The sequence below is a fragment of the Symphalangus syndactylus genome, chromosome 3 (genome assembly GCF_028878055.3).
Source record: "Symphalangus syndactylus isolate Jambi chromosome 3, NHGRI_mSymSyn1-v2.1_pri, whole genome shotgun sequence".
NCBI lineage: Eukaryota > Metazoa > Chordata > Mammalia > Primates > Hylobatidae > Symphalangus > Symphalangus syndactylus.
Window position 1 is genome coordinate 108,747,685 of NC_072425.2, and position 20,430 is coordinate 108,768,114.

General features: G+C 36.6%; 1 protein-coding gene across 50 annotated transcripts in view; it reads left to right on the top strand.

Moving 5' to 3' along the window:
• KRIT1 (KRIT1 ankyrin repeat containing) overlaps nt 1–20,430 on the top strand; it is a 44,699-nt gene that overhangs the window by 14,800 nt on the left and 9,469 nt on the right. For all 50 annotated transcript variants that reach the window (XM_055272749.2, XM_063636360.1, XM_063636377.1 and 47 more), the window contains 7 exons: nt 2,948–3,104; nt 3,814–3,921; nt 6,654–6,810; nt 7,579–7,730; nt 15,139–15,305; nt 15,938–16,025; nt 16,511–16,717. In XM_055272749.2, coding sequence (XP_055128724.1) covers nt 2,948–3,104; nt 3,814–3,921; nt 6,654–6,810; nt 7,579–7,730; nt 15,139–15,305; nt 15,938–16,025; nt 16,511–16,717 — 1,036 coding nt within the window. The remainder of the gene's footprint in view (nt 1–2,947; nt 3,105–3,813; nt 3,922–6,653; nt 6,811–7,578; nt 7,731–15,138; nt 15,306–15,937; nt 16,026–16,510; nt 16,718–20,430) is intronic.

The following is a 20,430-nucleotide window of genomic DNA, read 5'->3' on the forward strand; positions in this document are numbered from 1 at the left end:
GGAATTTAACCTGAACGAAATCAGGAAGGGGGAAAGGATGCCTTAAGAGTAGCAAAGAATATTGCGGCTTTGATTTGCATTTCCCTAATGATCAGTGATATTGAGCTTTTTTTCATATGTCTCTTGGCTGCATGTATGTCTTCTTTAGAAAAGTATCTATTAATGTATTTTACCCACTTTTTAATGGGGTGGTTTTTTCTTATTAATTTGTTAAGTTTCTTATAGATGCTAGATATTAGACTTCTGTCAGATGCATAGTTTGCAAATATTGTCTCACATTCTGTAGATTGTCTGTGTACTCTTGATAGTTTATTTTGCTGTGCAGAGCAGCTGTTTAGTTTAAGTACCATCTCACACCAGTCAGAATGGCTGTGATTAAAAAGTCATAAAAATAACAGATACTGGCAAGGTTGCAGAGAAAGGGAACTCTTATATACTGTTGGTGGGAGTGTAAATTAGTTTAACCATTGTGAAAAGCAGTATGGCAATTCCTGAAAGAGCTAGAAACAACTCCCATTTGACCTAGCAATCCCATTACTGTGTATATACCCAGAGGAATATAAATCATTTTGTCATAAAGACACATGCACACACATGCAATGTTCATTCCAGCACTATTCACAATAGCAAAGACATAGAATCAACCTAAAGGTCCATGATAACAGATTGGTTAAAGAAAATGTGGTACGTATACATCATGGAATACTATGCAGCCAGAAAAAAAGAACAAGATCATGTCTTTGCAGGACCATGGATGGAGCTGGAGGCCATTATTTTTAGCAAACTGACGCAGGAACAGAAAATGCCATGTGTTCCCACTTACACATGGGAGCTGAATGATGAGAACTCATGAGCACAAAGAGGGGAACAGCAGATACTGGGGCCTCCTTGAGGGTGGAAGCTGGGAGGAGGGAGAGGAGCGGAAAAAATAACTATTGGGTACTAGGCTTAGTACCTGGGTGGTGAAATAATCTGTACGACACACCCCCATGACACGAGTTTACCTATATAACAAACTCGCACATGTACCCCAGAGTCTAAAATAAAAGTTAAAAAAAAAAAAAAAATAGCAAAACTGAGCAAAACAAATCACCTGAGTAAGGTGTAGGATGAAAGTGTCTAATTTGGAGTATAGAAAAAGGCATAGTATTTGTGAAGGGGAAGAAAGGAAAAACAGATGGAAAATCAGTTCTAAAGATGGGCTGTTTTCCCCTCAGATGTTCCATATCTAAAACCAAAACCAAGTTTCCATTTCTCCTCTCACCTCACCGTCTTATTTCCACACAACAAATTACTTTCTACCCTTGCTTCAGAGTGCAGCCTTACATAAGTCTTTGGCTGTAACCAAGAGGTTGACTCACTGTGTGCGTATGCTTTGTACTCTTCTGAGACCTTTGCTTACTCCTTTTCTGTCTACCTAAAATATTTTACCTCTCTTCAACATCTCTTCAGTTCTTTCCTATTTAAAAATTCAGTTCAGGCTGGGGGTGGTGGCCCACGCCTCTAATCCCAGCACTTTGGGAGGCTGAGGCAGGTGGATCATTTGAGCCCAGGAGTTAGAGGCCAGGCTGGGCAACGTGGCCAAACCCTGTCTTCCCACCTTCCCCCCCGCAACCCCCACCGAGATGGAGTCTTGCTCTGTCACCCAGTCTCGAGTGCAGTGGCGCAATCTCTGGCTCACTGCAACCTCTGCCTCCTGGGTTCAAGTGATTCTCCTGCCTCAGCCTCCAAAGTAGCTGGGATTACAGGCGTCTGCCACCACACCCAGCTAATTCTTGTATTTTTAATAGAGACAAGGTTTCACCATGTTGGCCAGGCTGGTCTCGAACTCCTGACCTTGTGATCAGCCCACCTTGGCCTCCCAAAGTGTTGGGAATACAGGCATGAGCCACCACGCCCGGCCGAAACCCCATCTTTACTAAAAACGCAAAAATTAGCTGGGCGTGGTGGCGCATGCCTGTAATCTCAGCTACTTGGGAGGCTGAGATGCGAGAATCTCTTGAACCCAGGAGGCAGACGTTACAGTGAGCTGAGATTGCACCACTGCACTCCAGCCTGGGCATAGAGTGAGACTCAATCTCAAAAACAGTAACATTCAGTTCAAATTGTTCTTCTATCAGAGCACTTTACAGGACCATCTAGACTGAAATCATATCTCTTGTTTTCTGGAATTATATCTCTTGAGCTGGGATTACAGGCGTGTGCCACAATGCCCGCCTAATTTTTGTATTTTTAGTAGAGACGGGGTTTCACCATGTTGGTTAGGCTGGTCTCGAACTCCTGACCTTGTGATCCGCCTGCCTCTGCCTCCCAAAATGCTGGGATTACAGGTGTGAGCCACTGCGCCCAGCCTCTGATATTTTTTAAAGCATGAACAAACATTACCATACTTAAATTTTACAGCATTTATGTAACTTATCCCATGTTTATGTTTTGCCTCAAATAACACTGTAAACCATTCAGGGTAGAGACCACATATTTTATACATCTTTGTCTCTCTCACATTGTCTAATATAGCAACTATGTATAGAATTACATCTTTGGGCCTATTTTGTAAACAGCCGGGCCTAAGTGAAAAGCATTCTTACTAAGTTTTCTTATATGAGTTATTTTCTGTTTCTGAAACTATATTTGACTAAAAATTGTATCTAACCTTTGTAGTTCACATGGGATGTTTCTGTCATCTGCTCTATCTTGTATTTGAGGTTATATTTTCTTCCAGTTTATCAGAAATAGAAACCGTTTAATTGAACCAGAATAATTAATAAGAAACCCCTAATCATTGAAAACATTATGTCAGTATCTTAATAATCCTTTGCTGTCTGTCCTAGAAAATTCTTAGATTTCTTTGAGATACCATCTAAATTTGGATTTTTAAAAACATTTCAGATGTTTTTTTTAGGTAAGTTTTTTTTTTTGTTTTTTGTTTGTTTGTTTTTTTATACAGGTATGGAAAAGTTGAGGCCACTCGCATATTGTTAGAGAAAGGAAAGTGCAATCCAAACCTTTTAAATGGACAACTTAGTTCTCCTCTTCATTTTGCTGCTGGAGGAGGACATGCTGAAATAGTACAGATTCTCCTAAACCATCCAGAAATTGATAGAGTAAGTTATTTTCCAGGTTTTTAAAAATAATATTCAAGCAGTGAGTAACAAGTAATGACATTAAAATGTTAAATTGTATGTTTGAGAGTTCATCTGAAAAATAAAAATAAATTCCATTACTTTATAGAATAAGTAACGGAATATATGAGTTGTACTTTGTAGAATAAGTAATGGAATATATGAGTTGTGCTTTTGAACATACTTTTTTTTAAGATTTTTTAAATACACCTCGCCTAAAATTTACATTAACCATTTTTAGGCGTACAATTCAGTGGCATTAAGTACATTTACATTATTGTACAACCATCACCACAGTCTGTCTTCAGAATGTATGTAGAATTTAACCTCTTCATTTTATATTGTACTTCTCCAAAAACATCTTGAAAAAGGAAAAAGATTTTCCAGAATTTCATAAAGGAAATTCATAAAATGGAAATATCATAAAGAGGAAAATAATAGTATTAAAACCTTTATTATGTCTATATCAGAACTTTTAAAAAACAGTCATCACATTGATTAGTGCTTTGAGTCCTTTATCTTGGCAACTCTTGTTTATTCTAAACATAATACGTACCAAGTGTGGTTAATATTTACTTAGTACTTGACAAGAGTCTCTTTTTTATGAAACTTTGATTAATTGTATGACATTTTCCTTTAGAATACCATAATTTGTAATGCCTTTTTTTCCCCTCCCCACCCACATTTCTAGCATATAACAGACCAACAAGGAAGATCTCCATTAAATATTTGTGAAGAAAACAAACAAAACAACTGGGAAGAAGCTGCAAAATTGTTGAAGGAAGCCATTAACAAACCAGTAAGAATTATCTTCATAGTTAGAGCCAGGCATAGTATTTAAATTAATAAGATTTAAATTTGAGGATCTGTGGCAAGAGTGGAAAGACAAACGATTATGGCTTCTTTACTGCTATAAAACCTCATTGTAGGCCAGGCATGGTGGCTCACACCTGTAATCCCAGCACTTTGGGAGGCAAAGGCAGGCGGATCACAAGGTCAAGAGATCCAGACATGGTGAAACCCCATCTCTATGAAAAATACGAAAATCAGCTGGGCATGATGGCGTGCACCTGTAGTCCCAGCTACTCAGGAGGCTGAGACAGGAGAATTGCTTGAACCCGGGAGGCGGAGGTTGCAGTGAGCCAAGATTGTGCCACTGTACTCCAGCCTTGGCGACGGAGCGAGACTCCGTCTCAGACAAACAAAAAACCTCATTGTAGACTGTATTATCCCTAACATTTGGATGTTTATTCTTGCATAACAAAATAAAACTTGCAAAAATAAGTAAATAAAACTTTCAGAACACTTAAAATTTTCATATAATTTCTACGCTTGACGTGTTGATTAAACATTTTTTTTTTGAGATGGAGTCTCGCTCTTTCACCCAGGCTGGAATGCAATGGCACGATCTCAGCTCACTGCAACCTTTGCCTCCCGGGTTCAAGCAGTTCTCCTCCTCAGCCTCCCAAGTAGTTGGGATTACATGCGCCTGCCACCATGCCTGGCTAATTTTTTGTAATTTTAGTAGAGATGGGGTTTCACTGTGTTAGCTAGGATGGTCTCGATCACCTGACCTCATGATCTGCCCGCCTCGGCCTCCCAAAGTGCTGGGATTACAGGCGTGAGCCACTGTGCCCAGCCTGATTACACATAATTTTAATCTATTCATTGTCGCATATCCCTCTACTTAGGCCTCTTAAACAACATTTTATATTTTTAAATAAAAGCATTGCACATCATTCATTCAGTCTCAGCAAGTTTATATATAACAGACTCATTTTCCTCCTCATAAAAGTAAAATAAGTGTTTCCAATCTTTTTTATTCTGCTAACTCAACCTGGCCTTTCTATCTAATTACAACTGGAAATAAACTCATAAATCGAAAATGCTGGCAAACGTAGCTATTAAAATAATAATTGTATTTAGAGGCATAAACCTCAAATTAGTGACATTAAAATACAGAAGAATTAACAATGAAAAGAAAATTATGCCTAAGGGTTATAATGATGATAAAAATTATTAATTTAATTATTTTTATTTTTATGAGACAGGGTCTCACTATGTTGCCCAGGCTGGAGTACAATGGTTATTCACAGACAATCGTGATGCACTGCAGCCTCAACCTTCTAGGCTTAGGCAGTCCTCCCACCTCAGACTCTTGAGTAGCTGGGACTATAGACATGTGCCACCACTCCTGGCTATCATTAGTTTAAAAACTGTTTGAAATAAGATTTATACCAACAAATAAAGGATAAAGGGTTTATACTAACAGATATAACCCATTTACCTAAGCCTCTCCAGGCATTAACCAATAACTATACAATAAGTATTTGTTGAGTATCTGTTTGGATTTAACATGACAAAGTGCTGAAAATTATAAGGAATATATGGTCTCTGCCTTTAATATTACACACATACCACACACTCATGCATTTTTTCAAAACACTTACTCCAAGAGCATAAGACAGAGTCAAGGAAATAGACAAGCAGTACAGGTACCCTTATGTTATACTTCATTGCAATTTATTTTCTAACTATGTAGTTTTAACTCATTTTTATCCCTGATATAATTTTTATATTGTGAATGAATAAGGTAGGAGGGGTAAAGTTCTTTTATCCAAAGTGAACTGGCCTGGAAGTTATTTGGGGACATTACTTACTTCCTATAACAATAAAAATCCATTGAGAATGCTACTACTCTGGAATTTTCTAAACTGGGGGAAGGAAACTGGCTCAAAGTTCATTGATAACTTTTACCTGCAAAGTGTTCCATCACAAATTCCTCGTAGGACAAGTTATTGGTGGTACACGTTTCTGTTGTATGATTTGTGACCCACTAGACTCATGAAATACTTGACTAACACTAGATTCAGTAATCAAGTTTGTATCTCTCGTTTGATATTTACATTGTACATTAAAGGCGCTAAAACATCCTGTCAAAAGAATTTGACATGGAGTATTTGTTTAAGTCGTTCTCCTTAGTTTCCCAAACTTATTTCTGGAACATCCAGAGGAAAATATTTTAGAAAATACAAGTAATGGAAGTAAAAATTTTTTTTTGTTTTTTGTTTTTTTGAGACGGAGTCTTGCTCTGTCGCCCAGGCTGGAGTGCAGTTGCGCGATCTCGGCTCACTGCAAGCTCCTCCCGGGGTTCACGCCATTCTCCCACCTCAGCCTCCTGAGTAGCTGGGACTATAGGCGCCCACCACCACGCCCGGCTAATTTTTTTTTTTTTTTGTATTTTTAGTAGAGACAGGGTTTCACCTGTTAGCCTGGATGATCTCGATCTCCTGACCTCATGATCCGCCCGCCTCGGCCTCCCAAAGTGCTGGGATTATAGGCGTGAGCCACTGTGCCTGGCCAGTAAAATGTTTTTAAAATATCACCAACAGATTCTCACTTGAAACAGTGTTTCTGATATTTTTCATGTTAGAAATCTATAATAAAGCACATGAAGTTGAAGGAAAGTATCTTGTTAGATTGTGATGTATAATTTTTTAAGCTGGTTACGTAAGTTATCGTTTCTTGTAGTATGAAAAAGTTCGAATATACAGAATGGATGGGTCATATCGTTCTGTTGAATTGAAGCATGGAAATAATACCACAGTGCAGCAGATAATGGAAGGAATGCGTCTCTCTCAAGAAACTCAGCAATATTTCACTATATGGATTTGTTCAGAAAACCTCAGTAAGAAAGTTTTTATTATGTTATAGTAAACCTTATTATTCCTTTTTGGGAGTGGGTTGGTAAAAAGTATAACTTCTTTTTATTCTTGCCTCTTAAATTTTGAAATAATACAATGTTCTTCTCTTTTATATAAATTATTAGTGTTCAAACTGCTGAAACAGGTAAGTCCCTGCCCACCCCCTTCCCCTGCTTCATTCAAAGCATTTTTTAATAATTAAAAAACAAAACTTTTCTTCTATGGCAATGGCATTTGATTTGAATGCCATTAAATGTTGTGCTTATGCAACTTGCCTTTATTTTTTGTGCTCATTTTGAAATAATACAAATGTTCTTTTCTCTTACATTAGTTTTCCATTTAAAATCAACCTTTTTATTTAAAATCAACCTAATGACACTATATATTTGTTCCTCAAAGTATTACCCATACAAAAAGAATTTGATTGATGTGATTGGTTATTTAATAGCTTAGTTGTATCTTTTTAACTAGGAATTCCACTTATGTCATAATTAAATAGGCTATAATGGAATTAAGGATTTCATACACATTTGATAAATTTTATGTAAGAATTATTTTTAATAATTCTTATATTGATAATAAGCAGTTAACTGCAAATTGGGTAGTCATATTGATTAAAATGTTAATTTTATATTTAAATTTAATTTGTGAGTATTCAGTACAGAAGTGCAGATAGTTTAATACAAAGTTTCTATGCATTGATATAATTGACTTTTTACGTTATCATTTATAAAAGGAAAGATGTTTTTCAGGCCTTCAACTCAAACCATATCATAAACCCTTGCAACATGTTCGTGACTGGCCAGAAATACTTGCTGAATTGACTAATCTGGATCCTCAAAGGGAAACACCTCAGCTTTTTCTAAGAAGAGATGTGAGACTTCCTTTGGAAGTTGAAAAACAGGTTTGCTTGGAAATCTTATTTACAGTTATTTAAATGCACAAAATCTGTTGAGTTTCTATCGTAAGCACTAGAGGCAGAAATTGTGCTTACATCCTTAAATCAATCCTTACATCCCTGTGATAATTGGTGGAGTTTCAGTAGATCTACTTACAAAGCCCTTGGTTGGGATTTTTCATTTCCACTCCCATTGTCTTAAGAATACAAAAGAAATAGGGACGCTATCCGAAAGAAAATTAGCAATCAGATGTGGAGCCAAATTATACAGGAAAAAAAATTGTTTAGTTAGGAAGTACACTGTCAAGGATAAACTTAATAAAGGGCTAATCAGTTGTATACATTTTGAAGGAAGAAAGAGAAACACTGGTGTGGAAGAGAACATCCTGGGTGGATAAGATTATACTAGCAAAGGGAACAATGCGAAAGTCATTCTCAGCAGTCCATAAGTGGCTCATCTTTTTTTTTCTTTTTTTTTTTTTGAGACTGAGTCTTGCTCTGTCTCCCAGGCTGGAGTGGCACAATCTCGGCTTACTACAATCTCCACCTCCCAGGTTTAAGCGGTTCTCATACCTCAGCCTCCCAAGTAGTTGGGATTATAGGCGTGTGCCACCACACTCAGCTAACTTATTTTGTATTTTTAGCAGAGATGGGGTTTTGCCATGTTGGCCAGTCTGGTCTTGAACTCCTGGCTTCAAGTGATCTGCCCATCTTGGCCTCCCAAAGTGCTGGGATTACAAGCGTGAGCCACCGTGCCTAGCCTAAGTAGCTCATCTTAACTCAAACAGAGAACTCTATACATAGTAAAAAATGAGAATAGTATTTACATTTGATAAAAAGAAGTCTGTCCAGACAAGTATATTTGGATTTGAACTACTGTGGATTTTAGAGACGAAGAAGTGACATAATGCCATAAGAAGGATGAATGGGCCAGGCACAGTGGCTCATGCCTGTAATCCCAGCACTTTGGGAGGCCAAGGCGGGTGGATCACGAGGTCAGGAATTCAAGACCAGCCTGGCCAAGATGGTGAAACCCTGTCTCTGCTAAAAATACAAAAATTAGCCAGGCATGGTGGCAGGCGCCTGTAATCCCAGCTACTTGGGAGGCCGAGGCAGAGAATTGCTTGAACCTGGGAGGCGGAGGTTGCAGTGAGCCGAGATCATGCCACTGCACTCCAGCCTGGACGACAGAACGAGATTCCATCTCAAAAAAAAAAAAGAACGATGAATGGACAAGGGAGAGATTATAACAGCTTAAATTAGGCATGATAATCTAAATATGATGAAATTGTTTTACGGTCTTACAATGTTAGTGAAGAAAAAAATAGAATACATTTCTTAATTCTTTATTCTCAGGGAATATTAAACAAACACAGTTAAATTTTAGCACAAGAAAATTTCAACAGCCATGTCCAAACTTGGTAAACATTTTGTACATAACTATATATATTGCTCCTTTTATATTATCAAGCCAAAGATAGAGTTGATCCTCTCAGCCAAATATACTAAGAGTCACATAAAAATTGCTATGAAATTTACCAAAAACTAAGGACTTCATTATTTGTTAAAAATGTGTTAGAATCACATTAATAGAATGAAAGGAAGGGAAGAAAACACATGATCATCTTAATTGATGCGGAAAGGCATTTGACAAAATCCAACACCCTTTCATGATTTAAAAAACTCTCAGAAAACCAGGAATACAAGCGAACTTCTCAGCATGATTAAGCGTGTTCACGAAAAACCCACAGCTAATATCATATTCAATGGTAAAAGACTGAAAACTGTCCTCTTAAGGTACAAAATTAGGATGTGCACTTTCACCAATAATCAAGACCTTAGTTTTTGGCAAATGACGTATACATAGGAATTCCCAAAGAATCCACAAGAAAGCTAGAGCTAATAAATTAATTCAGTGAAGTTTCAAGGTATAAGCTCAACACACAAAATCTGTTGTCTATATACCAGCAAAGAATACAAGAAAGAGATTAAGAAGTCCATTAAAATAGCATCTAAGAATAAAATACTCAGGAATAAATTTAACAGAAGAAGTTCAAGACTTGTACACTGAAAACTATAAAACATTGCTGAAAAATAAGACCTGATAACTGGAAAGACATCTCCATGTTCAATGATAGGAATAGTTAGCGTTGTTAAGATGTCACGACTAGCAAAGTGATCTACAGATTTAATGCAGTCCCTAACAATATTCCAATAGCTTTTTTTGTGAAAGTGGAACAGACAGTCCTCAAATGCACAAGAATTGCAAGGGGCCTCAAATAGCCAAAGCAATCTTGAATAAAGAAGAATCAAGTTGAGAGATTGACATTACTCAATTTCAAAGCACACCACAAAGCTAAGTAATCAAAAGCATTGTGGTACTCTAGCATAAGGATAAACATACAGACCAATGGAATAGAATTGAGTTTTCAGAAATAAACCCATACATATACAGCCAGTAGACTTTTGACAGGGCTACCAGGTTCATCTAATGGAGAAAGAAGAGTCTTTTCAACAGATGGTGCTGGTATAACTGTAAGTTCACATTGCAAAAGTAGGAAATTGGACCCCAACTTCGTGCCATATAAAAAGTTAAAATGGCTGGGCATGGTAGCTCACACCTGTAATCCCAGCACTTTTGGAGGCTGAGGCGGCTGAGGCGGGTGGATCACTTGAGGACAGGAGTTCTAGACCGGCCTGGCCCACATGGCAAAACCCCATCTCTTCTAAAAATACAAAAAATTAGCCAGCCGTGGTGGTACACCTCTGTAGTCCCAGCTACTTAGAAGGTTGAGGCACGAGAATTGCATGAACCCGGGAGGCAGAGGTTGCAGTGAGTCAAGATCACGCCACTGTACTCCAGCCTGGGTGACGAAGTGAGACTCCATCTCAAATATTATAATAATAAAAATGCATCAGTGACCTAAATATAATTGCTAAAACCGTAAAACTCATAGAAGAAAACAAAGGGATAAATCTTCATGACCTTGGATTAGGCAGTGGAGTCAGACATGACAACAAAAGCATGAACAACAAAAGAAATATTGGATAAGTTAAACTTCATCAAAATCAAAAACTTTTGTGCTTTAAAGGACATTATTAAGAAAGTGAAAAGCAACAGAATGGGAGAAAATATTAGCAAATCATAGATAAGGGTTTACTATCTAGAATATATAAAGAACTCCTACATCTCAACAATAAAAAGGCCAACAACCCAATTAAAAATGGTCAGGATTCGGTGCGGTAAGCTTACACCTGTAATCTCAGCACTTTGAGAGGCTGAGATGGGAGGATCATGGGAACCCAGGAATTTGAGACCTGCCTGGGCAACATAGTGAAACTTCATCTCTGTAAAAAACTTTAAAAATTCGCCAGGCATGGTGTCACACACTGTAGTACCAGCTATTCAGGAGACTGAGGTGGGAAGGTCGCTTGAGTCTGGGAGGGAGAGGTTACAATGAGCCAATATCACACGACTGCATACCAGCCTGGGTAATAGAGCAAGACAATCTCAAAAAAAAAAAAAAAAAGAAAAAAAGAAAGTCCGGGCGTGGTGGTTCACTTCTGTAATCCCAGTGCTTTGGAAGGATGAGGTGGGAGGCTCACTTGAGGCCAGGAATTTGAGACCAGCCTGGCTGCATAGTGAGACCCCATCTCTACAAAAAAGTTTTTTTTTGTTGTTTTTTTGTTTTTTTAACAGCCTGGCGTGGTGGCACACACCTGTAGTTCTAGCTACTCAGCAGTGAGATGGGAGGATCACTTGAACCCAGGAGTTCAAGGCTATAGTTATGATCCATCCACTGCACTCTGGGCTGGATGAAAGAGCAAGACCCTGTCTGTAAATAAAATAGGTCGAAGGACTTGAATATATAAATAGCCAACAAGCACATGAAAAGATGCTCAACATCATTAGTTATTAGGGAAATGCAAATTAAAACCTCAGTGAGAAACCACACCTACTAGGATGGCTATAAAAAACAAAACAGAAAATAATGAGTTGGTAAAAATGTAGAGAAATTGGAACCCTGGTACATCGCAGGTGGGAATGTAAAGTGGTGCAGCCACTGTGGAAAACAGTGGTTCTTCAAAAATCTGAAAATAGAATTACCATATGATCCAGCAATTCCACTCCTAGATACATGCCTGAAATAATTGAAAACAAGGACTCAAACATACTTGTATGTCACTGCAGCATTATTCATAATAACCAAATGGGTAGAGGCACCCTAAGTGTCCATCAACAGATGAGTGGACAAACAAAATGTCATCTATATATACAAATAGAGTATTATTCACTGATACAAAGGAATGAAGTTATGATACATGTGACAACATGAGTGAACCTTGAAAACACTAATAAGCCAGACACGAACAAATATTTAATTCTACTTATATTAAGTAATCTAGAATAGGCAAAGGCATAAAGGGAAAAAATAGATGGGAGGTTATCAGAGGTGCTAGGCTAGGGGAGGGGTGGGAAATTCTTACCAGTTAACAATTTCTCTTTGGGGTGATATAAACTACGTGGAACTAGATAGTAGTGATGGTAGCACAACATTGTGAACATAATTAATGCCACTGAATTTCACACTTAAAAATGGTTCAAATGACAAATGTTGTATCTGTTTTACCCTATAACTTAAAAAATGTATGATATCTATAAAATCTGCACATAATCTAAGTATACGCTGTCTGCCTTCTCCTCCCAAGTAATATTATAATACTTCACTGGTAGAGAAAAGGAGCAGTAATGATAATACTTGGATGATAAATAAATTGCATAATTATAAAATAAAGGAGACTCAAGTAAAAAGGAAGCAAGGCTTAGTAAGTTCTTATGGTAAGGCCGGGCGCGGTGGCTCACGCTTGTAATCCCAGCACTTTGGGAGGCCGAGGCGGGCGGATCACGAGGTCAGGAGATCGAGACCACGGTGAAACCCTGTCTCTACTAAAAATACAAAAAATTAGCCGGGCGTGGTGGCGGGCGCCTGTAGTCCCAGCTACTCGGAGAGGCTGAGGCAGGAGAATGGCATGAACCCGGGAGGCAGAGTTTGCAGTGAGCCGAGATTGTGCCACTGCACTCCAGCCTGGGTGACAGAGCAAGACTCCGTCTCAAAAAAAAAAAAAAAAAAAAAAAAAAAAAAAAAAAAAAAGTTCTTATGGTAAACCAGAATGTCATGATAATCTGGTAAAGCAGTTGTGTTCTTTCACTCATTATATAATTAGGAAATTCCTGTTTGTACCATCTGAAAAACAGAATTACACTTATTGTTTAGCATCATCCTTTTAGGATGAAAACATCCTGATTTCATTAGAAAATAAAAAATGGTGACTAAAACTCATTGAACATGGTATTGGGAATTGTAACTTATTATCTACTCATATTATATTCTTCAAATATACAATGTCAGTTTTTATTAGAAAATATGCTTTCATTCAGTCATTTTCCATTTTATTTTGAGAAATTTGAAAAGCCATAGGCATATTAAAAAGTAATACAGTTTACACCATTTACCATTCATTAGATCACAAGTTGTTAACAATTTGCTTTACTGTATTTACTTTCTTTGTGAACCATTTTAAACTGAGTTGCGGGTGTCATTCCTACATATTTTGGTGTGCATCTTCTAAGAATAAGGACATCTCTACCTACCACAATAACGTTTCCAACCTAATAAAATTAATAATTACATAATTACATAATATCTGATTCAAATTCAGATTTTTCCCAGTTGTTTCAAAATACTTTTATGCCTCCCAGCCCCAGGATCTAGTCAAGGCTCATGCTTTATATTTGGATGTCTCTTTAGTCTCTTTTAATTTAGAACAGTCCCCTTCATTTTTTTCCCATGAAATTTTTTTTTAATATTATATAGAGTATTTTAAGATAGAAAAATAGTATTTCAGTTAATGTTGCAAAAATCTTTTTTTTTTTTTTTTTTTTTTTGAGACAGAGTCTCTCTCTGTCACCCAGGCTGGAGTGCACTGGTGCAATTTCGGCTCAGTGCAAGCTCCGTCTCCTGGGTTCATGCCATTTTCCTGCCTCAGCCTCCCCAGTAGCTGGGACTACAGGCGCCTGCCACCATGCCTGGCTAATTTTTTGTATTTTTAGTAGAGACGGGATTTCACCGTGTTAGCCAGGATGGTCTTGATCTCCTGGCCTCGTGATCCACCCGCCTCGGCCTCCCAAAGTGCTAGGATTACAGGCGTGAGCAAAAATTTTGCGTGCCTGGCCGCAAAAATCATTTTTTTTCAAGCTTGGGATCGTTATGAATTGTATTTGGAAATACTTTAAGTATTTATTCAGAAACTTTATAACCGGTGACTTTGTACAAATAGGAATATATTCTGTAGGCTAGGATTTCTCAAATCTTTACTAATCTTATTGGATAAACTTTAAACTAAAGTTTAAAAGAAAAAAGATCTAGGCCAGGTGCAGTGCCTAACACCTGTAATCCCAACACTTTGGGAGGCCGAGGTGAGAGGACTGCTTAAGCCCAGCCTAGGCAACATGGCAAGACCTTCTGTCTTCAAAAAATTTAAAAATTAGCCAGGCATGGTGTTGCACACCTCTTGTCCCAGCTACTTGGGAGGCTGAGGCAGGTAGATAGCTTGAGCCCACGAGGTCGAGGCTGCAGTGGGACATGTTCATGCCACTGCACTCCAGCCTGGCTGGCAGAGCAAGACCCTGTCTCAAAAAACAAAACAAAAATTTACTCTTCTTGAATATTATTAATATTTGAAAGTGTAAAGTCTTTTTAGTCAAAATTTAAAATGTCTTACAACAGGCTTTTTAAAAATGCATTTGTCCTTTGGAAATTAAGATACTTCCTTTTATCTTCTTTGAAGTCCATCCACTACTGTATTGTATGAAGCATAGGTAATAGAAAAATGTTTCAGTCATACAAAAATTTAGGTAAAATTTTGCTAAAAATTATCCATATTTATAAACTGATAATATGCGTTAGACAACCAGGTTAGCAAACTATAGCTTATAGCCATATTTTGCCAATTTTTGTATACCTCACAAGCTAATTTTTTTAATGTTTTTTGATTGTTAAAAAAATCGAAAGAACAATATTTCCTGTCATGCGAAATTTTTTGAAATTCATATTTCAGTATTCCTACATAAAGTTTTATTAGAACACTGCCATACCCATTTGTTGATGTATCACCTGTGGCTTTCTTTGTGCTACAGTGCCACAGTTGATTAGTTGCAACAGCGATTATATAGCTTACAAAGCTTAAAATACTACTCTCTGGGCCTTAACAAAAAAATGTTTGCCAACCTCTGCTCAAAGCAGTAACAGCTCATTTATATACAAATATGTAGCTTTTGCTTTTCCCATATTAAGTTGTTCATTTGTAAAAAGAAATTGTAGCCTAATAACCAAATTATACTTTTTCTTTTAAGATTGAAGACCCACTAGCTATTCTTATTCTCTTTGATGAAGCCAGATATAATTTATTGAAGGGCTTTTATACAGCTCCTGATGCTAAGCTGATAACATTGGCAAGTCTGCTTTTGCAAATAGTCTATGGAAATTATGAGAGTAAAAAACACAAGCAAGGTTTCCTAAAGTAAGTATTTAATATTGTGCATGGTCTTGTGCTATGCTCAAGATTCTGTTTAACCAAGAAAGTTTAAAAATGTTATTAGAAAATATTTATACATTACATTGGTTTGGAATTAAATAATATAAGACATAGAATGAGAAAAGACGTAATAGTAAAGCATTCTTAAAGTTACACTCTCCAATTTTACTTTTCTCATATTTGACTATAGTTTGATATACTTTATATTTTTTCTTTATCTTTCTTTATGCTTAAATAAGTTCACTAAAACCTGACTTGAATAAGTAGTAAAACATTTTATAAGGCAGATGTACTTAAGAATCCCACCATAAAAACTAGTTTTGTGTTCAGTCTTTGAGAGAAAACACTGAGGTTTTAAGCATATCTGAATTTGGTTATTGTGGTTTTCAATTTTCAAAAATATTTTCTGGTTATGGAAAGAAGAAACATTTATCTAAATTGATAATATGAGATTTGTGGCTTTTTGCTTAACATTTTTAGAGTTCTCTGATATTTTACAGCAAAATATTTTTCAGCTTAAAAATTACGTTACTGAAAGCCATTTGTAGCAGAATGATTACTATGCTTTAGCTACTAAAGATGATTTATTTAAAGGATGTTGGCATGTGTGCTTACAGTGAAGAAAATCTAAAATCCATCGTACCTATTACCAAACTGAAAAGTAAGGCACCTCACTGGACAAATCGCATACTTCATGAATACAAGGTAAGCTGTTTAATAGAAATTAAAAGACATTCCATAGGCTAGTTGAAACTTTGTTAGTGTTATTAATATTTTAAACATAGGTAGATTAAATTTATAGTCCTGAAATTAAAAATGTATCTTCTAGTTCACAATGCTTGAAATTGAAATTAGCAAGGTATTTTTATTTTTAGTAATATATAATCTTTTACTGAATACCTTCTACATGCCAAATACTGTGGTACGGACTAAAGATAAAAATTTGAAATAATATACTATCCATGCCCGTGAAGCAATTAAAACCCAATAGCATAGACAGTATCTTTAGACCTCAATTTTTTTTTTTTAATATTAACATCGCAAGAGAAAAAGTACTCCTGATATAATGTGCTATGATTTTATTCTTTAGGGGCAGTCTTGATTTTAGAAACTGCTTAGTTGATCTATTTGGATTATCAATGGTACATTTTCTTTTCACATCTCTTTTAATTTACCTTGTTTGTTTTTAGAATCTCAGTACAAGTGAAGGTGTCAGTAAAGAAATGCATCACCTTCAGCGCATGTTCTTACAGAATTGCTGGGAAATTCCTACTTATGGAGCAGCATTTTTCACAGGACAGATATTTACAAAGGCAAGCCCCAGCAATCATAAAGTCATCCCTGTGTATGTAGGAGTGAATATAAAAGGACTTCATCTCCTCAACATGGAAACTAAGGTAGATTTTCAGCTCTTTTTTACCAGTCATGTCATATAATACTTAAAACAACAGTAGCAACCTACATGAAGAATTTAGAAATGGCATATATACAAGACTGTTCATTGCAACTCATTCATTACGTCAGATGAAGGGGGACACTAAATCACTGTCAGTAAGGGGTTAATATTATATTACATTTCTGTATTGGAATACCTTTCAGCCATAAAAAAGAATAAAGAGTATTTTTGTGTAGAATGATCTGCAAGATATATTTAGTGAAAAAGCAAGGTGCTGAACAATATGTAATATGCTGCCTACTCTTGGTATTAAAATGGGAGGAAATGAGGATGATTTTTTACATAAATACATATTGCTTGTATATGCATAAAATATTTCTTGAAGCCTTTAGAGAAGGGAACCAGGTAACTAGGAATAAAAGTAAGGAAGGAAACTTTTCATTACATACCTATCTAGTTCAGGCCACTATAACAAAGCCCTATAGACTGATTGGCTTATGAACAACAGAAGTTTTATTTCTCACAGTTCTAGAAACTGGAAGTCTGAGATCAGCGTGCTAGCGGGGTTGGATTCTAGTGAGATTGTTTTTCTGGGTTGGAGACTGCTGACATCTCCCTGTAGCCTCATATGGCAGAAAGAATGAGGGAGTTATCTTGGGGTCCCTTTTATAAAGGCATGAATCCCATTCATGTGGGCCCTGCTCTCATAAATTATGACATAATTACTTCTCAAAGGCTCTACCTCCCAATACCATCACATTAGGAGTTAGGATTTCAACATACCAATTTTGGGAGGCAGGGCACAAACATTCAGTCCATAACAATGCCATTTTGCAACTTGAAAGTTTTAACTGTGTGATTGTGTTGCCTGTTTAAAACATTTGTTAGGTTAATTGAAAAAGATGAAAAAAAGAAAAATATTATATGTTACACAAGGGCTTCACTTTGAAAAATTAGAATTAGTACAAGAACCTTTTGGGGAGCAGGATGAAATATGGAAGGGATTGAATATCCACTGGAATACTTCAGAGCTTCTTTATTGTTTTTTGTTTTTTACATTTAAACATTTTTTTATTTATATGTTTATTTTTTGAGACATCACTCTGTTCCCCAGGCTGGGGATCAGTGGTGCAATCATAGCCCACTGCAGCTTTGAACTCGTGGACTCAAGCAATCCTCCTACCTCAGCCTCCTCAGTAGCTGGGACTACAGGCACATGACACCATGCCTGGCTTTTTTTTGTTGTTGTTGTTTTTTCTTTCAGAGACAGGATCTTGTTAGGTTGCACAGTTTGGTCTCAAACTCCTGGCCTCAAGTGATCCTCCTGCCTCAGCTTCCCAAAGTGCTGGGATTACAAGCATGAACCACTGGGTCCCACTCATTTTTTTAATTGATACGTAGTAGATGTACGTATTTATGAGGTACATGTCATATTTTGATACATGCATACAATATATAATGATCAAATCAGGGTAATTAGGAAATTCATCACCTTAAATATTTATAATTTCTTTGTATTGGGAACTTTTCAACTCATCTCGTAGCTATTTTGAAATATACAATAAATTATTAACAATAGTCACCCTAGTGTACTATGAAACACCGCAACTTATTCATTCTATCTAACTGTATGTTTGTACCCATTAACTGACCCTCTCCTTATTCCTCCCTACCCTACCCTTCCAAGCTCTGGTAATCATCGTTCAACTCTCTACCTCCTTGACATCAACGTCTCACATATATGAGAACATAGGGTATTTGACTTTCTATGCCTGGCTTATTTCACTTAACAAAATGACCCCCAATTCCATTTATGTTGTTGCAAATGACAAGATTTCATTCTTTTTTATGGCTGAATAATATTTCATTGTGCATATATACCACATTTTCTTTATTCATTCATCTGTTGGTAGACACTTAGGTTGATTCCATATCTTTGCTATTGTGAATAGTGCTGCAGTCAACATGGGGTTGCAGGATCCCACTGATTTCCTTTCCTTTGGAAGAATACTCAGTAGTGAGATTGCTGGTTCATATGGTAGTTTTATTTTTAGTTTTTGAGAAACCTCTATACTGTTTTCCATAATGGCTTTACTAGTTTATATTCCCACTAACTGTATAAAAGTTCCCTTCTCTCTGCATCCTCACCAGCGTTTGTTATGTTTTTGTCATTTTGATAATAGCCATTCTAACTGGGGTGGGATGAAATGTCACTGTGGTTTTAACTTGAACTTCCCTGACGATTACTTGTGGTGAACATTTTTAATATACTTCTTGGCCATTTGTATGTCTTCTTTTCAGAAATGTCTATTCTAATCATTGCCTACTTTATAATGGGATATGTTTGTTTGCTGTTGAATTGTTTGATTTCCTTGTAAATTTTGGATATTAGTCCCTAGTCTAATGAACAGTTTGAAAATACTGTCTCCCATTCACCACATTGTCTCTTCACTCTGTTGATTGTTACATTAGCTGTGCAGAAGCTTAGTAGTTTAAATAGTTCCATTTGTCTGTTTTTGTTTTTGTTGCCTATGCTTTTGAAGTCTTAACCATAAAATCTTTGCCTAGACCAATGTCCAAAAGCATTTCCCTTATGTTTTCTTCTACTAGTTTTATAGGCTCAGGTCTTACATTTAGGTTTTTTATCCATATTGACTTGATTTCTGTATATGGTGAGAGATGGAGTCTAGTTTTATTTTTATGCATGTGGGTATCCAATTTTTCCAATACCATTTATTGAACAGAGTGTTTTTTTCCCCAATATTTGTTCTTGGCAGCTTTGTTGAAAATGAGCTGGCTGTAAATACATGGATTTATTTCTGGGTTCTCTGTTCCATTGGGATCTGTATTTACAATAACATCATGCTGTTTGGTTACTGTAGGTTTGTGTAGTTTATTTTTTGAAATTAGGTAATGTGATGCCTCCAGCTTTGTTCTTTTTTCTCACTATTGGTTTGGCTATTTGGAATCTTTTGTTCTTCCAAATGAATTTTAGAATTTTTTTTTATTTCTGTAAAGCATGTCATTGGTATTTCAATAAAGATTGCGTTGAATTACTTGATTGCTTTGGGTAATATTGCTGTTTTATTTTTATTTATTTATTTATTTATTTTGAGATAGAGTCTTGCTTCATCGCCCTGGCTGGGGTGCAGTGGCGTGATCTTGGCTCACTGCAACCTCTACCTTTGGGGTTCAAGCAGTTTTCCTGCCTCAGCCTCCCAAGTAGCTGGGATTACAGGTTTGCACCACCATGCCCAGCTAATTTTTTTTTCTTTTGTATTTTTAGTAGAGGCAGGGTTTCATCATGTTGGCCAGGCTGGTCTTGAACTTCTGACCTCAGGTGATCCACCCACGTCGGCCTCCCAGAGTGCTGGGATTACAGGCATGAGCCACCACGCCTGGCCTATATTGCTATTTTAACAATATTAACTCTTCCAATCCATGAGCATGGATATCTTTCCATTTTTTTGTGTGCTCTTGAATTTCTTCCATCAGTGTTTTGTAGTTTTCATTACAGAGGTCTTTCACTTTTTTAGTTAGATTTATTCTCAGTTATTTGATTTTTTTTACTAGCTATAGTAAATGAGATTGCTTTCTTGATTTCTTTTTCAGCTGGTTCATTATTGGTGTATAGAAATACTACTTATTTTTGTATGTGAATTTTGTTTTGTGTCCTGCAACTTTATTGAATTTGTTTTATCAGTTCTATTAGTT